The 21,044-nt window shown below is 43.6% G+C and overlaps 1 protein-coding gene and 1 pseudogene across 1 annotated transcript in view; both read right to left on the reverse strand.

Moving 5' to 3' along the window:
- DEPTOR (DEP domain containing MTOR interacting protein) overlaps positions 1-21,044 on the reverse strand; it is a 195,829-nt gene that overhangs the window by 50,159 nt on the left and 124,626 nt on the right. The window contains exons 5-6 of the mRNA XM_030937918.1: positions 7,593-7,778; positions 2,676-2,810 (exon numbers count right to left, since the gene is read on the reverse strand). Of these exons, the coding sequence (XP_030793778.1) occupies positions 2,676-2,810; positions 7,593-7,778 (321 nt within the window). The remainder of the gene's footprint in view (positions 1-2,675; positions 2,811-7,592; positions 7,779-21,044) is intronic.
- LOC115899671 lies at positions 17,794-18,675 on the reverse strand (annotated as a pseudogene).

A 21,044-nucleotide genomic window follows, 5' to 3' on the forward strand; every position in this document is an offset into this window, starting at 1 on the left:
CCTAAAACCCACTGATAATGAACCTCCCCATCCATCCTGTGCTCACTAAGAACTGGAGAGGGGCTGTCATATCCTCCCCAAATAGCCAGGGGGTCAGGGGACAGGGACCATTCTAAACCAGCTCTGTAGACATCGTGAACTTGAAGTGCCACAGATAAACAGAAAAGCCCCAGCCACGGGGCCTAACCTGGTGAAGTGGCATCCTCCGATCCCCTTTGCTGGTGAGAGTCAGAGGTCAGGTACCAGTTCTGGAATGAGTGCGCAGCAGACAAGGAAAGGGAGCGTGGGGAGAGGCCTGATGATCCACCAGGCAGCTGGGCCTTGCCCGCTGGTTACATGCGTGGCCTTCTGGCCTGACAAGCACCCTCTCAGTGAAAGGCAATCCAGTGCTTCTTGTTGAGGTGACAGTTTGCTGATCTTATCACCTTTGCTTTCAGAAATCTCATGAAAGTGAAAATTAATTTATGGTCACTAAACAAGAGGGAGTAGGTCAAACATCAAGATGGAAATAGTATCTCTCAGCAGATGGATGGGAGATAAGAAAAGTGGTCAATATTTGAGGACTGAGATCTTTTTTATTCCCTGTCAGATAACTCTCTCCACTCCCCATAAACCCTCAGGGGCTTATGAATTTGGATACATGAATCACACTGTACTATTTGGCAGCAGTGCTGACCATTCATTTTAATGCACTTCTCTCCTCTTTATTATGTTGAAAAATGTAGAAACTTTGAGGCCCAGGAAAAGCTTTTTTCTTTTCATATCCTTGGAAGCTTATTTGCTTATTACAATGATACCGATAACATCAATATCTTTAGTACTGTTTTTTTTTGTGTCTGGCTTAGGGCATTTATATACAGTTCTAAAAAACATATCCTGGTATATTTAGGATAATTAATTTTTAAATGCATCACCGTGAAGGCCTGATCATCTGCTTGTGAAAAAAAAAAAAATCACAGATGAGCTCACGAGGTCTTGGGAACCCTCTCAAGAGTGAGAGAGAAGCTTGTCAAACTATGGGTAAGACGTGGGATTTACAAACCACAGCTCAGTCCTGACAGCTCTTGTCCTTGGAGACCCACGAAAGGAAACAAGACCTTTCTCTTCTGCCTGCCTAACAGTAAACTCTTCCCTTTGACCCAGAGGCAAGGAGAAAGAGGAAACAATACTAACTTACCTCAGAGAACACGGATTTTGCTGCTAATTTCAGTAATTAACACTTTTTCATATTCCATCATAAGCAATCAAAAACATGTAAAATGGTTATGGCACCACTGACCCTTTTATTGAAACTGAGATCTTTTGCTTTTAACTTTGAGGATGCCTGTCAGATTTCTATGAAGCCTTCAGACATCCCATTTCTAAGAATTCAGTTCTCCTTTTTCATTCTGCTTTATCAGCAAACTGCAGGAATTGAAAAACCTAGCACTCAACGACTCTTCAGCCAGTACAGTGTGGAAGCAAGTTTCTTCATTCACTTACAGGTTACATTTATTCCTGCCGCTAACTCTCCAGAAGGCAGCAAAAAAAGAAAAAAAGTTAGATCAGGAAAAAGAGCCACCTTCCTAGATAATAGCATTAGATGACAGAGTTTTCTCTCAAAGCCTTTTGAACCACATCGATTAGTCCTTTTTCTTACTAACATGAAATATTTTGTTTTGTTCTCCAAAGAGGTGGTGTATTCATTGAGTTGGGGGTTGTGACCTGTCATCTTTGTATCCCCAAGATCTAATAATGAGGAAACAACATGAACAAAAGGAACAGAGCCTCTTCCTTGAACGTGACAAACTGGACAGTGCCTTAAACAAATGGGTCTGAGAGTGTTTTCTGGCAGTTGCTGTAGTGATGGACCACATGTCCTCATCCTGGCAAGGAGAACAGTGAGGACATGAGATGGGTAAGGGATGGTGAGAAAGGGTAGCTTCAATGGATTACCAGTTTCTGGGGGGTTAACTGATTGGGTGGAAGAAGGATTGTTTCTAAGTACATGTTCACCAACAATCTTTGTGCCTAGATTTTTTTCCTGGAATATAAAGGCCACGGAGGTTGAGGAGCAGATTTTGAAACCACAAGGCACCCAGGGTCAATTCCAGGGATAGTTGGGTTTGCACACATCCATGCTTCTTCCTTAAGGGTGTTGGGCCCCAACAGATCTTTGCATCGGCTGCATTCGGGGGAAGTGCTGTTTCCCCTGCTGTGAACACTGTTACACACTCTGACCAAAACCCCTTCAGGGCTCAGGAACTCCTCCCAGCTCAGGGAGTGCTAATGGCATGGTGACAGCCCTCAGCTGTCTTGGGGACCATCTCTCTGAAGACAACTGCTTCGCCCAAGGTCATGCCCTCCTCCCAGGGGCAGCCAATATCTAGTAAGTGGCCAACACATGGATCTAAAGGCCCAGCCCCCTCAACACAACTCCAGGCAACTTGGGAGGGCCATCCCAGCTCCTGAGGTCTTATTGGGTCAATGACAGCCTTCACTGAGACTGGGCTACAACCCAATTTCTCCTTCAGCCCAATTCTTCCTTCCCTTCATTCAACATGTGTGGACCCCAAGAGCATGCTCTAACTTATTAGAACCCACACACTAGTCTCCCGCTATCTCAGATTCTGCTTCCCAGAGACCTGCCCAAGTCCCCACAGTCTTAGGAATGGGGCCACCTTTTGGGCACTCACCGGACTTGGGGTTGCAGAGCACAGGGGGGCTGCTGCTGAGGGTGGGGCTGCTGCTGAAGTAGCCGCTACTGCCACAGCTGCTCATGCTGCTCCTCCTCACTGCAGACACGATCTTTATCTCCTTGCTGGGGCTCACTGTGTAGGCCAGAGAACACACACAGTCAACGAGGGGATGGTCTCGGCTCACTAGAGCACATAGGCTTTCAACTGCAAGGTCTAGGGAGGCCAGGAAAAAGCACACTGGTCTTAGTGGCAGAAAAACAAGAGCTTGGGTTGCAGCTCTACCACTTACTTTGTATTATATTATTTTATTTTTTTGAGATGGAGTCTCACCCTGTTGCACAGGCTGGAGTACAGTGACACAACGTGGGCTCACTGCAACCTCTGCCTCCTGGGTTCATGCAATTCTCTTGCCTCAGCCTCCTGAGTAGCTGGGACCAGAGGTGCCCATCACTATACCCGGCTAATTTTTGTACTTTTACTAGAGATTGGGTTTCATCATGTTGGCCAGGCTGGTCTTGAACTCCTGGCCTCAAGTGATCCACCCATCTCAGCCTCCCAAAGCACTAGGATTACAGACGTGAGCCACCATGCCTGGCCAGCTCTGCCACTTGTAGCACAACTTGGGGTCACCTCAGGGAAGCTCTCTGAGCCTAAATTTCCCTGACTGTAAAGTGAGAACAATGCTGTCTTACAGGATTGTGCAAGGGGTGGGTTATACCATGTGCATGAAAAAATGATATTATTTCAAGAACTACCACATCCATGCTGAGCAGTCCTTGCTAGGCTATAAATGACATGCTAGTTACACGGGATGAATCAACAGTGAAAATAAATGCCTTCTGATTTCAAATAAAACCATTAATCAGGCCGGGCCCGGTGGCTCATGCCTGTAATCCCAGCACTTTGGGAGGCCGAGGTGAGCGGATCACGAGGTCAGGAGTTCAAGACCAGCCTGGCCAACATAGTGAAACCCCATCTCTACTAAAACCACAAAAATTAGCCAGGCGTGGTGGCATGCACTTGTAATCTCAGCTACTTGGGAAGCTGAGGCAGGAGAATTGCTTGAACCTGGGAGGCAGAGACTGCAGTGAACCAAGATTGCACCACTGCACTCCAGCCTGGGCGACAGAGTGAGTGAGAGTGAGACTCTGTCTCACAAAAAATAAAAGCAAAATCAAAAAAGGATTAATCATCCAGAGCCATGGAAGAAGGAGCTTAAAATACAGAGCACACATTCAGGCTTTGAGCGTGTATGTAAGGCAGTATCTTTACTTTTCTGATTTGGTTCTCTGTCATGGAGTAGGCTGGCTCTCAACATGGGGAAGGTATATGACTGAATGAAAGAAATCATGGAGACCCTGGCACGTGGGAAGCACAAAATAAATGCTGGTGTTCATGGTCATGATGTGGTTCGAATATATGTCCCCACCCAAATCTCATGTTGAAAGATAATCCACAATGTTGGAAGTGGGGCCTGGTGGGAGGTGACTGGATCATGGGGGTGGATTCTCACGAATGGTTCCATCCCCATTACACTGTCCTCACCATAGTAAGTGAGTTCTTGTGAGATCTGGTTGTTTAAAAGTATGTGGCACCTCCACCCCCAACCCCTGCCACTCCCACTTGCGCCATGTGAGACCCCTACTCCCACTTCACCTTCAACCATGATTGGAAGCTTCTTGAGGTCTCCCCAAAAGCAGATGCCACCATCCTTCCTGTTTTGCCTGCAGAACGGTGAGCCAATTAAACTTCTTTTCTTGATATTAGGTTGGTGCAAAAGTCATCGCGGTTTTTGCCATTAATAGTAATTTCTGTGCCCCAGGCACCGAGCCAAGCTTGGGTGCATGAAGCTTGGTGTGCATTAAACTGATGTTAGCTAAAGCTGGTGGACACAATAGGAGGTGACAATGAGACCATTTACAATTATAGGACATTTCTGTGCCCCATTACTTTTTGCAATTTTGCCATTACTTTTCACAACAAAAACCACGATGACCTTTGCACCGACCTAATAAATTACTCAATCTCAGTTATTCCTTTATAGCAATTCAAGAATGGACTAATACAGGTTACCATGGTTACTATATCCTTCTACTCATCATTATCACTTGTTCAGGTCTATTGGGCCCACTCAAGAAACAGGCAAACCCTTGTTTGTGAGAAAGTAAAATCACTCTGCAGAAGTTTGCAATGTTAAGGAGACATATATCTAGTGTGTCCTCTTGACCTGATCAGATTGGCCTGGGAGCACAGGATTAGCCTCTTGACCCGCAGCCAGTCTTTCTTTTCCCACAGAAGCTCATGCTTCTTTCTCTCCTCCAGATGGCTGCGTCTGAGGAACCTGGGTGTGGGGGATCAGGGAGGTGGTGGCATATTAGAAGCACTGGAGTAAACAAAACTGCGGTGAGCTCAACTGGTGTTAGCTACAGCTGGTGGACTGAGCTCTTCCTAACTTTGCGTAAGCCACTTAATTGCTCTGTATCTTAATCTCTTCAACTGTAAAATAAGGATAAGAAAAGTCCTTTCTCTTAGGGTTACAGTAAGAATTAAATGAGAAAATTCATATAACCAAGCTTGGCTCAGGGCCTGGGGCACAGAAATGTCTCAGTACATACAGTTGTTTTGTTTTGAGACAGAGTCTCGCTCTGTCACTGAGGCTGCAGTGCAGTGGCAAGATCGCTGCTCACTGTAACCTCCGCTTCCCGGGTTCAAGTGATTCTCCTTCCTCAGCCTCCTGGATTACAGGCCTAAGATTACAGGCACCCACCACCACACCCAGCTAATTTTTGTATTTTTAATAGAGACAGAGTTTCACTTTGTTGCCCAGGCTGGTCTCGAACTCCTGACCTCAGGTGATCCTCCAGCCTTGGCCTCCCAAAGTACTGGGATTACAGGCGTAAGCCACCACACCTGGCCTCAATACATATAGTTGTGGCCGGGTACAGTGGTTCACAACTATAATCCCAGAGCTTTGGGAGACTGAGGCAGGCAGATCACCTGAGGTCGGGAGTTCGAGACCAGTATGACCAACATGGAGAAACCCTGACTCTACTAAAAATACAAAATTAGCTGGGCATGGTGGCACATGCCTGTAATCCCAGCTACCCAGGAGGCTGAGGCAGGAGAATCACTTGAACCTGAGAGGCAGAGGTTGCAGTGAGCCAGGATCACGCCATTGCACTCCAGCCTGGGCAACAAGAGTGAAACTCCATCGCAAAATAATATAAAACAAATAAAATAAATAAATAAATAAAATACATATAGTTGTAAGTGCTCTCACTGTCATCTCCTGTTTATAACCAAGTCATGACACTTTCATATTGTGCTGGGTTAAGCCCAGTAGTTTCAAACCTTAAACCAACCAGTTTCTCGAGGTAACACCAAGTTTTCAGGGCAGTTCAAGATACCCCTTTAAGCACCTCACCCTCTTAAACAGACGGACACTTCAAGTTCACATTTTCTGGATGCACTCATTTGTGAGCACCAATCACATCATTTTTGTTTTCCTCTTACACCCTTGTGGACAGACAGATAGCCGAATCAGCACTCACGATCAATGGAGGGACAGCTGTCACAGCCAGGTCACCCTTACATCCAATCACCATCATTTCCATCACAGCTAACTGCACATCTGAGACTGTCGGACTTTAACTGTAACACCCCCGGCTGCTATGCTCTGTGAGACTTGTATCAGCTTTGCATTGTTCTTGTTTGTTCTCTGTCACCCACTGATAACGGGTGGATAACCAGTCATTTTTTTGTGGTTACCGGTGTAAATGCCCACAGAAATAATCTTCTTATTCATCTTTGAAATGGATAGCTTTTTGAAGTTGTGATTCACAAAACTGAATAATTAAATGATATGTAAAGACTACTTGTAAGGCTGGGCATGGTAGCTCATGCCTGTAATCCTAGCACTTCGGGAGGCCAAGGTAGGAGGATCATGAGGTCAGGAGTTCAAGACTACCCTGATCAACATAGTGAAACCCTGTCTCTACTAAAAATACAAAAATTAGCCAGGCATGGTGATGCATGCTTGTAGTCCCAGCTACTTGGGAGGCTGAGGCAGGAGAATCGCTTGAACCCGGGAGGCAGAAGTTGTGGTGAGCCAAGAGCATACCACTGCACTCTAGCCTGGGCAACAGAGTGAGACTCCATCTAAAAAACCAAACAAACAAACACTTGTATTTATTTATTTATTTTTAAATTTTTTGGACAGACGAGGTCTTGCTAAATAGCCCAGCCTAGTCTCAAACTCCTGACCTTAAGTGATTCTCCCACCTCAGCCTCCCAAGTAGCTGAGATTATAAGTGTGCGCCACCATGCCAGGCAAGAATGGTTTGAAATGAAAAATAAATAAGGTATGAGTGAGAGCATGAGAGGCTTCTATAACTCAAATACATAATGTTATAAAACAGAGTCCTGGCATCTAAGTTGGCTGTGCAAGAAAAACTTAGGGTTTCAGAATTTTTTTCATACTTCTTGGTTATGAATAACTAAAAATTCTTTTTTTTGAGATGGAGTCTCACTCTTTCGCCCAGGCTGGAGTGCAGTGGCGCGATCTCAGCTCACTGCAAGCTCCGCCTCCCAGGTTCAGGCCATTCTCCTGCCTCAGCCTCCCAAGTAGCTGGGACCACAGGCACCTGCCACCACGCCCGGCTAATTTCTTGTATGTTTAGTAGAGACAGGGTTTCACCGTGTTAGCCAGGATGATCTCGATCTCCTGGCCTCATGATCCACCCGCCTTGGCCTCCCAAAGTGCTGGGATTACAGGCATGAGTCACCACACCCAGCCATGAATAAGTAAAAAGTCTACTCTCTCATAGAGAACAGAATTTCACAAAGGTGAGTCAAGGCTCCACTATTTCTCAAAAGACAAACACTTGAGCTCCAATAAACGCTGGGATAGCATACCTGACATAAAGCTGGTAGATTTCCGATTGTCATGGCTCTGCTTCCTCAGGCAGAAGGGACTGTCATGAGTTTCCTGGGAGGTGGGGGACTTTTCATTGAGCAGCTCCATCAGTCTTCGCCTCCGCCGGAAGTTCATTCTAAACTGGTAGAGAAGATTGCTGTCCACAAATGGGTGCTTGTTGGACACTGGGGAGAAAAAAAAAAAAAAAAAAACAGCCAATGAGGACTATCTGGCATCTAGGACTATCTGGCATCCTGGACACTGAGCACTACAGCCAAAGGACCACAGGCAACAGGGGCAAAAGTCTCAAGAAAGACTTCTCTTCCACAGATGCCACATGAGCTGCTGTCCATCCATCCATGGTCCCAAGTTCTTTCCACATGGCATGCACTTTAAAATTTTGCTAACCAATTCTTCTGGGGAACTTTGTTTGACCTTGCCTTCAATCTGAGTTCTGTTCTTCCTAGTGTTCTTCTGGCCCCTGTGCTGCCTCCACCAAAGCACTGATAACACTGCACCCTCACTGTCTGCCCCCTTCTCTGTCTTTCCCTCTAAACTCTAAGCTCTTTGGGGGCAGTGATCACAGCTTCACTTACTCACGTGTCCCCAGAGCCCAGCAGAGACCTTGTCCCATAGCAACACTCGATTCTTTTTTTTTTTTTTTTTTGAGATGGTGTCTTGCTCTGTCACCCAGGCTGGAGTGCAATGACATGATCTCGGCTCACTGCAACCTCCGCCTCCTGGGTTCAGGCGATTCTCCTGCCTCAGCCTCCCAAGTATCTGGTATTACAGGTGCCCTAGTCACCACATCTGGCTAATTTTTGTATTTTTCATAGAGATGGGGTTGCACCATGTTGGCCAGGCTGGTCTCGAACTCCTAACCTCAAGTGATCCACTTGCCTCAGCCTTCCAAAGTGCTAGGATTACAGGCGTGAGCCACCACACCTGCCCCCTCAATTCATTTTTAAAAACTTTTTATTTTGAGGCCAGGTGCTGTGGCTCACACTTGTAATCGCAGCACTTTGGGAAGCCAAGATGGGTGGATCACTTGAGGTCAGGAGTTTGACACCAGCCTGCCCAACATGGTGAATCACCATCTCTACTAAAAATACAAAAATTAGCCGGGTGTGGCGGCATGCACCTGTAAATGCCAGCTACTCAGGAGACTGAGGCATAAGAATCACTTGAACCCAGAAGGCAGACATTGCAGTGAGCCAAGATTGTACCATTGCACTCCAGCCTGGGCAACAGGGCAGGACTCTGTCTCAGAAAAAACAAAATAACTTCTTATTTTGAAATAATTATAGACTTACAGGGAGTTGCAAAGAAAATACAGAGACCACACACTGTATGATTCCATTCATATGGAATGTCCAAAACAGGGACATTTCTGGAGACAGAAGTATACTGGTGGTTGCCAGGGGCTGGAGGGGGGCCTTGGGGTTGGGTTGGGAGGGGTATTAGCTGCAGCATGCAACTTCTTTTTGAGGTGATGAAAATGTTCTAAAATTGCCTGTTGTGATGATTGCAAAACTCTGTAAATATGCTAAGAACCACTCAATTGTACACTTTAATGAATTGCTTGGTATGTGAACTATATCTTAATAAAGCTGTTCAAAAAATTCGACAGAGTACAGAGAGTTCCTGGGTACCCTTCACCCAGATTTCCCCAATGGTAACCCCTTACATAAATAACTATAGTACAATATCAAACCAGAATGTTGTCATCGGTACAGTCTACAGCCCTTATTCAGATGTCACCAGCTTTTACATGCACTCATTTGTGTGTGTGAGTGTGCATGTGTGTGCATGAGCACATATAGTTCAATGCAGTTTTATCACATGTAGAGATTTTTGTAATCACCAGGACAACATGACAAAGGAGCTCTCTCCCTGTGTTTCCCCTCTATGGACTCCTTCACTGAGTTCCTGATGCCTGGCAGCCACCTTTGCTCTCCATCTCTATAATGTTATCACTTTGAGAACAGTATGTAAGTAGAATCATACTGTCTGTTGCCATTTATGTTTGATGTTTAATACATAAATAAATGGTTATCCAATAATAAAGCCTACTTAGTCCCTAAGGAAATCTATACTTTATTTATTTACTAATTTATTTAGAGATAGAGACTCACTCTGTTGTCCAGGCTGGAGTACAGTGGCACGATCATAGCTCACTGCAGCCTCAAACTCTTGGGCTCAAGCAATCCTCCTGCCTCAAACTCCCGAGTAACTAGGACTACAGACACACACCACTGTGCCCAGCCCAAATCCACACTTTACAATGATATAATCATGCCAGTGTATCAACTTGAAATTAGTAATAACAAGAGCTAGCCCTCATATAGCACGTCCTATAAACCCAGCATGACCTTAAGTAAGTGTCTTATATGTTCTAATTCCTTTAATTATCACAACAGCTTGGGATATAGGTACCATTATTTTATTTCCTTTTTTTTTTTTTTTTTTTTTTGAGACAGTTTCACTCTTGTTATCCAGGCTGGAGTGCAATGGCACAATCTCAGCTCTCCACAACCTCCACCTCTCGGGTTCAAGCAATTCTCCTGCCTCAGGCTCCCAAGTTGCTGGGATTACAGGCATGTACCACCAGACCTGGCTAATTTTGTATTTTTAGTAGAGACGGGGTTTCTCCATGCTGATCAGGCTGGTTTCGAACTCCTGACCTCAGGTGATCCGCCCACGTCAACCTCCCAAAGCTCTGGGATTACAGGCGTGAGCCACTGCACCCAGCTTATTTTATTTCTTATTTTTTTTTCCTATTTTTGATGAGGAAACTGAAGTCCAAAGGTTTAGGAAGTTACCCCAAAAAGACACAGTAAATGGCAGAGGTAGAAATATAACACAGTATCTGATTCTAGAGTTCAAGTTCCAAACCACTGCTCTTACTGCTTCTATGAGAAACTATTCCTTCTCTAGATCATTATAAAAATCAAAACCATGTCCCACAAAACTGCTCATGTATGACTATCAGTCTGAAGGTACACTCAATTCTATACGATTTATATCTTAGAAATCCATTGAGATTTATTTATCGCCTCAATTTTACACTTTGAGTTCATGATTCTTGGAGCTACAGTGCAGGTGGTACATCAGGCCCCAAAAGCCATGTTCCTGGGTCATTTCTATTCATCTGCAGAGTCATCAGGAACTCTGCAAACTGGTCACCATCATGCAGATGTCTCATGCAACTTTCCGCCAGAAGCAAAAAACTTGAATAGAGAACACAAAAACAGAAGACACACAAATATCTAATCAGCACATGAAAACAGGGTCAATCTCATTAGTCAATATGGAAATACACATTAAAACCCCACAATGAGGCCAGGTGCGGTGGCTCATGCCTGTAATTCCAGCACTTTGGGAGGCCGAGGCGGGCAAATCACTTGAAGTCAGGAGTTCAAGACTAGCCTGGCCAAGAAGTTGAAACCCAGCCTCTGCTAAAAATACAAAAATTAGCCAGGCATGGAGCGTGCCTTTAGTCCCAGCTACTCAAGAGGCTGAAATGGAAGGATCACTTGAGCCTGGGAGTCGGAGATTGCAGTGAGCCAAGATCACTTCATTGCACTCCAGCCTGGGTGACAGAGCAAGACTCCACTTTTTTTGTTGTTGTTTGATCATCCATCTATTTATTCAACTACCATGTATTGAGTTAGGTTAACTATATACCAGGTACTTTTCTTTCCCAATGTTTTAGAAAAAAATGGTAAAAACAGAAGTTAAACAAAAAATTCAATCCTGGCAACTTTTTTTTGGATTGTAAAATTCAAAATATTATAAACCACTAGGAAAAGAATCTAGATAATAAAAACCCATTAAGAATCATATTAACACCTTTATCAATCATGCCAACTGGTTCAACAGTCTCTTTTGCTATTTCACAAACAGCATCACATCCTCTCTAGGTCAATATCAACAAATGCAATCTAGGATTGTAACTATATTTATTATCCACATATGTTAATGAACAATTCTTCTGTTCACATAAATATCAAGTGTTACAACATGGGTCCCTACTAAGACAGCACCAGTGCCAGCATTTAATCTAATAATTCATACGGCTTTCCACAATTTTTAAATGGTGATACTCACTTTGGCCAAATGAAATATGTTGGCCTCAAAGACAAATATAGTTAATTCAGTGATATTTCTACATGTTCTTAATAAATAATCTGGACAGGTGTGGTGGCTCACACCTGTAATGCCAGCACATTGGGAGGCCAAGGTGGGAGGACAGCATGAGGCCAGGAGTTCAAGATTAGCCTGGGCAACACATTCTGTCTCTAAAAATAAAATGAAATTAAAATATTAGCCAGGCATGGTGGTGCATGCCTATAGTCTCAGCTACTCAGGAGGCTGAGGTAGGAGAATCGCTTGATCCCAGGAGGTTGAGGCTGCAGTTAGCTGTGATCACACCACTACACTCCAGCCTGGGCAACAGAGTGAGATCCTGTCTCAATCAACCAATCAGTCATCAACGAATGCTCGTGCATGTAATCCCTGCACTTTGGGAGGTTGAAATGGGAGGATCACTTGAGGCCAGGCATTCAAGGCCAGCTTGGGAAACATAGTGAGACTCTGTCTCAAAAAATAAAATATAAAATAAAATAAAATCATAAATAAACAAACCATCCTTGGATTCAGGAGAGGCTCACCTAATGCAACCTGGACCAAAAAATAAGCCAATCACACTTTGATATGATAGCTACCAATGTGGCCCTCTTGAAGATAGTCAAATTTTTACGTAAATTTACTACATCACTATACTCAGTAATGCTGTAATAAAATTTTGTAGGTAAGTTATTCATTTCTGGCAACCTTCTGAGTTTGTTGAGATTTTTAAAAAATCCTCAAGTTGACTTTGGCAAGTTTCTTAAAATTATGACCTGCAAATATATAGCTCTGTAGACATTTATTAAGACCTACTGTTTTCTCTTGGCACAGTGAATTACATAAAATATTGCCTCTGTATAAGTAAATCCAGGAAAGCATTCTAAATCCAAAAAAAAAAAAGTATAACAGACTTCAAAGTACTTTAAAAGTGTTTTTAAATGAAATAGAACTTTGACTGCTGACCTAATTATGTCTCTCCTCCAGCTTTAATTATTGACCCAGTGTTTAATTTACACCCAGTCTCCATCTTATATCTCCCCACCTCTATACCACCTATAACCAACCGGGCAAACATTCTATCTAAGATCAAATACAAAAGTTAACTTTAAATAGTCCTTCCTCATCACATTCTTTCCCCAATAGAATAGGTGACCTCAAACATAATGAAATCAGGTAACGTGAGGGTCAGATGAGATAGTCAACTATAAGTGTTCAGCATAATGCCAAATATATTGTAAGCACTCAATAAATTATACCTTTATTATTTTACAACCACTGTGGTTTTTTTTTACTGTTATCATCATCTGTTGACGATATGCTGCCATTTGGCCTAGTAGAATTCAATTTTATGGGACATAATATTTAATGCCCCACCTCGATTTTCAAGGATGGATTTGGATCTGGGTGTCTCAGGAGCAGCCACCCTCCCTGAAATGAAGGTTGTCATGTGTTTATTCACCTAGATATGTGACTGACACAGATGGAGTCGAGTTCTCCTCTCAGCTTACAAAAGTGACAATTGTATGTATCACTTGCATCATTGCCAATAAGTTATTAATATTTTGCCTTTTTTCTGTCTCTCATTAAAAGTTTAATGATATAAACAGTTTAATGATATAAACATTGAGTTTCGGCCAGGCACGGTGGCTCAAGCCTGTAATCCCAGCACTTTGGGAGGCTGAGACGGGCGGATCACGAGGTCAGGAGATCGAGACCATCCTGGCTAACAAGGTGAAACCCCGTCTCTACTAAAAAAAATACAAAAAACTAGCCAGGCGAGGTGGCGGGCACCTGTAGTGCCAGCTACTCGGGAGGCTGAGGCAGGAGAATGGCATAAACCCGGGAGGCGGAGCTTGCAGTGAGCTGAGATCCGGCCACTGCACTCCAGCCTGGGCGACAGAGTGAGACTCCGTCTCAAAAAAAAAAAAAAAAAACACATTGAGTTTCATACATTTGCTTTTTGTGTGAGTAAAGTTTTAGGTTTAATATATATAATCACAACTTCAAAAGCTGAAGGAGTGCAGGTAGACAGCCATATTATGGCATCAATAAATCACACATGACATCCATTCATTTATTTGACAAACTGAGCACCTACTAAGTATCATACTCCATCCCAGCTACTGATCTTAACATTGTGATTGAAATATGACACCTTCATCTGCTCATCTCTTTATGCTCACCAATGCCAAAGCCTGCTAAAAGAGACATCATTTCACACAAGAACAAAGCAATTAAGTTGGAACTTTATTGATAATTTTTATGCTGAATAACTTTTAGAAATTTCTTTCTCTTTCTTTTCTTTTTTTTTTTTTTTTTTTTTTGAGACTGAGGAGCCTCGCTCTGTCATCCAGGCTGGAGTGCAGCGGCGTGATCTTGGCCCACTGCAACCTCCACCTCCTGGGTTCAAGCAACTCTCCTGCCTCAGTCCCCCGAGTAGCTGGGATTATAGGCACCTGCCACCATGCCTGGCTAATTTTTGTATTTTTAGTGGAGACAGGGTTTCACCACATTGGCCAGGCTGGTCTCGAACTCCTGACCTCAAGTGATCCACTTGCCTCAGCCTCCCAAAGTGCTGGGATTACAGGCATGAGCCACAGTGCCTGGTCTACTTTTAGAAAATTTACCACACAACGAAAAGCACAAGTTTTAGAGCCAGATGTCTTCAGTTTCAATCCTAGCTGTGCCACATTTACTATCTGAGTATTTGGGCAACTTACTCAATTTTTTGCATATATTCTGTGCGAAGGAAAAATGAGATAATTTATGTAAGAGACGTGGCATGGCATCTGACATATAGTGTTGTAAGCATTCTTCATTTTAGACTTCTAAAGACTGACTTCACACTTTGCTCATTTAAGTTCCTATGGAGAACTCATTTCCTCTATCTTTTCTGCTTTTATTTTTTTTCTTTTTTTAAATTTACCACTTATTCTGAAATTCTAATTCTTCTAACTTTCTTTTTTCATTCTTTTTTTTTTTTTTTTTTTTTTTTTTTTTTTTTTTTTTTTGAGACAGAGTCTCACTCTGTTGCCCAGGCTGAAGTGCAATGGTACCAAGCTCCACCTGCTGAGTTCAAGCAATTCTCCTGCCTCAGCCTCCCAAGTAGCTGAGACTACAGGCTTGCACCACCATGTCCAGCTAATTTTTTGTATTTTTAGTAGAGATGGGGTTTCACCATGCTGGCCAGGCTGGTCTTAAACTCCTGACCTCGTGATCTGCCCACCTCAGTCTCCCAAAGTGCTGGCATTACAGGCGTAAGCCACTGCACCTGGGCTAACTTTCTTTAAAGAACACATTGCCCTTCTCTGAGCAGTTTGTTACCTTTCCACCTGTGAAAAACACAGGAAATCATGACCAGATATCCAGCTAAAGCTTAGTGAGTACGCCACTTGAAGATATTCAAACTTCAGAAGTTGACAAAAAGCAAAAAATAAAGCAGTGCATTAAGACACAGTAAAGTCTGGACAGTAACTAGATTATGAAAGTCAAAGATCATTTTTATAGTCATAAATTATATAAGTAGAGGTTCAAGAATTAACAACAGCTAAATGACATAGAGTTTATATTCCAGAGAGAGAAAAGTTGATGTTTTTTGTACACTTTTTTTTTTTTTTTTTTTTTTGAGGCAGTCTCACTCTGTCATCCAGAGTGGTGCAATCTTGGCTCACTGCAACTTCTGCCTCCAGGGTTCAAGTGATTGCCCTGCTTCTGCCTCCCAAGTAGCTGGGATTACAGGCATGAGCCACCACGCCCAGCCTGATTTTTTCTTTTCCTTTTTCTTTTTTTTTTTTTGAGATGGAGTCTTTGCTCTGTTGCCCAGGCTGGAGTGCAATGATGCGATCTCAGCTCACTGCAACCTCCACCTCCTGGGTTCAAGCAATTCTCCTGCGTCAACCTCCCGAATAGCCGGGATTACAGGTGCATGCCCCCATGCCCTGCTAATTTTTGTATTTTTAGTAGAGATGGGGTTTCACCATGTTGGCCAGGCTGGTCTCGAACCCCTGACCTCAGGTGACCTACCTGCCTCAGTCTCCCAAAGTGCTAGGATTACAGGTGTGAGCCACCACACCCGGCCTCAGCCTGATTTTTTCTACATATTAACATGTAATTCTCCATATTGAATATAAAAATCCTTGCTACACAAACAACTTACTTTTTGTTAAACACAGAAAACAATAATCCATGATATGGGGAAAAAAGTAAAGACAAGGAGGAAAAAGCATGGGAAACAGTTTGTTTGTGCCTGTCTTACATTTGTTCCAATTCTACAGTTCTCAGACCCCAGTGATATACAGGACCTCCGTATTATAGTAAATGTAATATATACCATTTGATACATTTCATTTCATTCTTTGCTCTGTGGGACTATTTATCTGTAAACAGGACAACAATTCAAAGAGACAGTGATCAACATCTACATTAAATATCTAATATTCCAGTTGTGATCTTAACAACAGTTGTAAGTGAAAACTGACAATTGGGTACTCATCCAATTTATAATTTCTGGGACTTTCCAAGCCTTCCCTTTTGCTTTGATAGAATTCTCTAGGGGCTTAGCTTGGCTTTGTATTAAATGGGATTTAAACTAGGAAGAAAAGCAGACATAGCCAGAAAGCTAGAGCCATATATTTGCGAGAGGATCTCATTGTTTAGGAAAGCTGGGACTTTAGAAGCACTCAAAGTGCTTCTAAAGAAAAACAGATCCCTATACACTGTTATGCTTAACTGCAGAAATCATGAGGGAAACGTCATGTAGTTTACCAAAATAATAAAGTGACATGGTACAGGTATATTCTTCTTTTTGTGGATAATGTGACTACATTTTCCTCCCTTGTATATTATTAGGATGATTTTAGCAGGCAAAGAAATAATAGAAGCTGATTACTTAAAAGGGGGAAAACTGACTTCCATTCAACTCATGCATGTAGTCCGAGGATGAATATAAAAATGTATCATCTTGAATTCTACAAGTTCTACTGAATATAAAAATATTTTAGCTGGGCATGGTGGCTCATGCCTGTAATCTCAGCACTTTGGGAGGCCTTGAGGCGGGTGGATCACCTGAGGTCAGGAGCTCGAGACCAGCCTGGCCAACATGGTGAATCCCTGCCTCTAGTAAAAACATAAAAATTAGCCAGGCATGGTGGCGCATACCTGTAATTCCAGCTACTTGATAGGCTGAGGCATGAGAATCACTTGAACCCAGGAAGTGGAGGTTGCAGTGAATTGAGATCATGCCACTGCACTCCAGCCTGGGCACAGAGTGAGACTCTGTCTCAAAAACAAAAACAAAAAAATTTAGTCTACTTATCTAGTTGGAAGGAGGAAGGTCACATACTTTCATTCATCCTTGAAATGCTTGCTCGTAAATGATATAACACAACAGGCACCATGAAACGTGAACTGAATCCAACACTATGATAGCAGCATACAGGGAATGCGCAGACACCAACTGTGCCCTGGATGGCACATCATCAAACATTTTTTAAATGTGGTCTTCGACTTATGGTCACATAAACAACTTAATAGACTGAAATCAGACTTAGAGAGGGATTAAAGATGATGATTATCCTACTGAGGACGAAGAAGGTCAGCAAGGTGGGGCTAACTGCACACCAGTGTCAAAGTTACAAAGGTCATCAAGATCACCTTGAAGACAGAAGACCCTCACTAGCTGCCCGGCTCGCTGCTTCACCAAGTGCACAAGGGTGGGTGGGGCTCCTGTGAGGGATCATTTTTTTTGGTCACCAGGGATGGTACTCTATCCAACCATTCACTCCTTTTCCTCTTATTTTCTTAGCTACTACTGATCTCTGTATCTTTTCCTAAAAAAGTCACCTAGCCCTGATAGACATTGCTCAAGATCCCTGATAAACTGCAAGGATAAACGGATGGTTGACCTATTCCTCAGACTTGGTGTTTCTAGAAGGTGAGTTAATTCTGCATACAAAAGTGCTGTGATTTCCCTGCCAGCAAGACATAAGCTTTTATTTTATTATTATTATTATTATTATTATTATTTTTAGTAACAGGCTTAATTCACTTTATTTTTCTTGTATAAAAAGCCTATGTTGTAGCCACAGCTGGAGCCTGGGTCTGCTGCACGGAGACTCTGGTGTGGGTCTTGACAAGGTGGTCAGTGAATTCCTGATAGGGAGACTTGGTAAACACAGTCTCCTTCCAGAGGTCAGGGGTCAGGTAGCTGTAGGTCTTAGAGATGGCATCAAAGGTGGCCTTGGCGAAGTTGCCCAGGGTGGCAGTGCAGCCCCGGGCTGAGGTGTAGCAGTCATCAATACCAGCCATCATGAGCAGCTTCTTGGGCACAGGCGCTGAGACGATGCCAGTGCCCCTGGGTGCAGGGATGAGGCGCACCAGCACAGAGCCGCAGCGGCCTGTCACCTTGCAAGGGAGGGTGTGGGGCTTGCCGATCTTGTTCCCCCAGTAGCCTCTGCGCACCGGGACAATGGAGAGTTTGGCCAGGATGATGGCCCCACGGATGGCGGTGGCCACCTCCTTGGAGCACTTAACAACCAGGCCGACGTGGCCATTGTAGTCCTCGATAGCAACAAACGCCTTGAACCTGGTGCGCTGGCCAGCACGGGTCTGCTTCTGCACCGGCATAATCTTCAAAACCTCATCTTTGAGAGAGGCCCCCAAGAAAAAGTCAATGATCTCAGATACCTTAATGGGCAGAGAGAAGAGGTAGATCTCCTCCAGGGACTTGATCTTCATGTCCTTGACCAAGCGGCCCAGCTTGGTGAAGGGCATCCACTCCTTATCCTCGGCCTTGCCTCCATGAGCTCCGCGGCCTCGGCCCCGACCCCGTCCATGGCCGCGACCCTGGCCCCGGATGCCACTGCCGAAACCTCCGCGGAAGCCACCGCGGTTCCCCATCCCAGGGCCACCAGGGCCTCCGGGCCCCACCGCTGCACCTGCGTCATCCGCCATTTGGTGTTTTCTCTGAGAAGAAGCAAGACATAAGCTTTAACTTCTTTCACACATCCAGGGATAGATTTGCAGTATTTTGTCTTCTGGGTTCTGCTAGATCGCAGTCCTACAGAGTCGAAGCATCTGATGTCATTCAGTATGCTTCATAATTTAAAAATGGTCAAGACTGAGGAAATATTGATAACACGCTTTTTAATTACGCATTTGTAGAAAAACCTTAATTAAGAATTAGTTACAATAGAAAAGTTAAAGTTTTTTTTTTTTTTTTTAAAGAAAATCTGGGCCGGGCGCGGTGGCTCAAGCCTGTAATCCCAGCACTTTGGGAGGCCGAGACGGGCGGATCACGAGGTCAGGAGATCGAGACCTTCCTGGCTAACACGGTGAAACCCCGTCTCTACTAAAAAAATACAAAAAACTAGCTGGGTGAGGTGGCGGGCGCCTGTAGTCCCAGCTCCTCGGGAGGCTGAGGCAGGAGAATGGCATAAACCCGGGAGGCGGAGCTTGCAGTGAGCCGAGATCGCGCCACTGCACTCCAGCCTGGGCGACAGAGCGAGACTCCGTCTCAAAAAAAAAAAAAAGAAAAAAGAAAAAGAAAATCTGACTGGAGGCTATTAAATTTAGTACATTTATGCAGGAACAGAAAACCAAACACCTCATGTTCTCACTTATAAGTGGGAGCTAAATGATAAAAACTTATGAATGCAAAGAAGGAGCTGAGCGTGGTAGCTCATGCCTGTACTCTCATCACTTTGGGAGGCTAAGGCAGGCAGATCACTTGAGGCCAGGAGTTCGAGACCAGCCTGGCCAACTCAGCAAAACCCCGTCTCTATTAAAAATAGAAAAAAATTAGCCAGGTGTGGTGGCACACACCTGTAATCCCAGCTACTCAGGAGGCTGAAGCACAAGAATCACTTGAATCCAGGAGGTGGAGGTTGCAGTGAGCCAAGATTGTGCCACTGCACTCCAGCCTGGGCAACAGTGCAAGACTCTGTTTCAAAAAAAAAAAAAAAAAAGACCAGGCGCTGGGGCCTACATGAGGGGGTAAGGTGGGAGGAAGAGAGGAGAAGAAAAGATAACTATTGGGCACTGGGCTTAATACTGGGGTGATGAAATAACATGTACAATAACCCCCGTGACACGTGTTTACTTTCATAACAAACCTTCGCATGTACCCCCAAACTAAGAATAAAATATGTTTTAAAAAAGAAAGGAAAGGAAAGGAAAGGAAGGGAGGGAGGGAGGGAGGGAGAGGGAGGGAGGGAGGGAGGGAGGGAGGGAGGGAGGAAGGAAGGAAGGAAGGAAGGAAGGAAGGAAGGAAGGAAGGAAGGAAGGAAGGAAGGAAGGAACCTGAGCTGTACTTAAGGCCATCTCAAGCATCTCAAGCCATCCTAAAAGGAAGCAGTAGTTGAAGGAGCCCTATTTCCTAAAGCAACAAAAGTCCTTGAATCAAAAACATTAAGCAATTGTTTTTAAGTGCCTACTCCAAAAAGATGGTGCTAGCTGCTTGGGATACAAAACTCTCCAAAAGGCAGTAACAACAGTGAGTCAGAGGACTAAAATAATGACTTCCTTAGCACTCACAACATTAAGAAGAGGACATGAAAGCAGGAAATCGATTGTAGAGCGTAAAATCCTATTAACTGATATTACTGAAACAAAACATTTCACATTCACAAAGTTATAACCCACTTACACTTATTTAATTGATTGAAGAGAGGCAAGAGGATGGAAAAGAGGTAAAAGGATTCAGAGTAACTTTAGTAAAGATAGAAAACGAAACATGACACTGTGATTGTCTGAGTGCTGCAGCTTCTGTGTCTTACTGCCAGAAATGTAAAGGCAATAAACAGATGGAAAGTCAACCTATGTTTTATTCTTCTGTATGTATCATTAAATAACAGCTGGGTACATTCCAAAGACTAGAAAGAACCTCTACTGTTAGTGATAACATGCAGAACAAAAGGTAGGATTTTCAGAGATAATCTTGTTTATCAGAGACTAGATTGTACTGTAAGTGCAGAGAAGTCTAAAAACAAAATTATTTCGTCTGGCAAATGGAATATCTCAGACAGAAAATTCAACAAAAGAAATCTGTAACTGTGTTCTAGATCTTTTGAAATTGTTGCCACAAACCCAAAGGCCCGATCAAAGTATTTCAGTGTTGATTTACTTAACAAGTACGTAACAGCAGAGAGTATGTATAAGATACCGTTTAAGACCAGCAATGGATGAGGTCATCAAATACATTAAGCTCTGCCCACCCAGGCATCCAATAATGAGAATGCAGATGATAAAAATAAGATAATTATCAGCTATCATCTACTGAATGATAGATAGTCTGTGCACGGCCCTGTGCCAAGCACATTACA

The sequence above is a fragment of the Rhinopithecus roxellana genome, chromosome 9, assembly GCF_007565055.1.
Source record: "Rhinopithecus roxellana isolate Shanxi Qingling chromosome 9, ASM756505v1, whole genome shotgun sequence".
Taxonomy (NCBI): Eukaryota; Metazoa; Chordata; class Mammalia; order Primates; family Cercopithecidae; genus Rhinopithecus; species Rhinopithecus roxellana.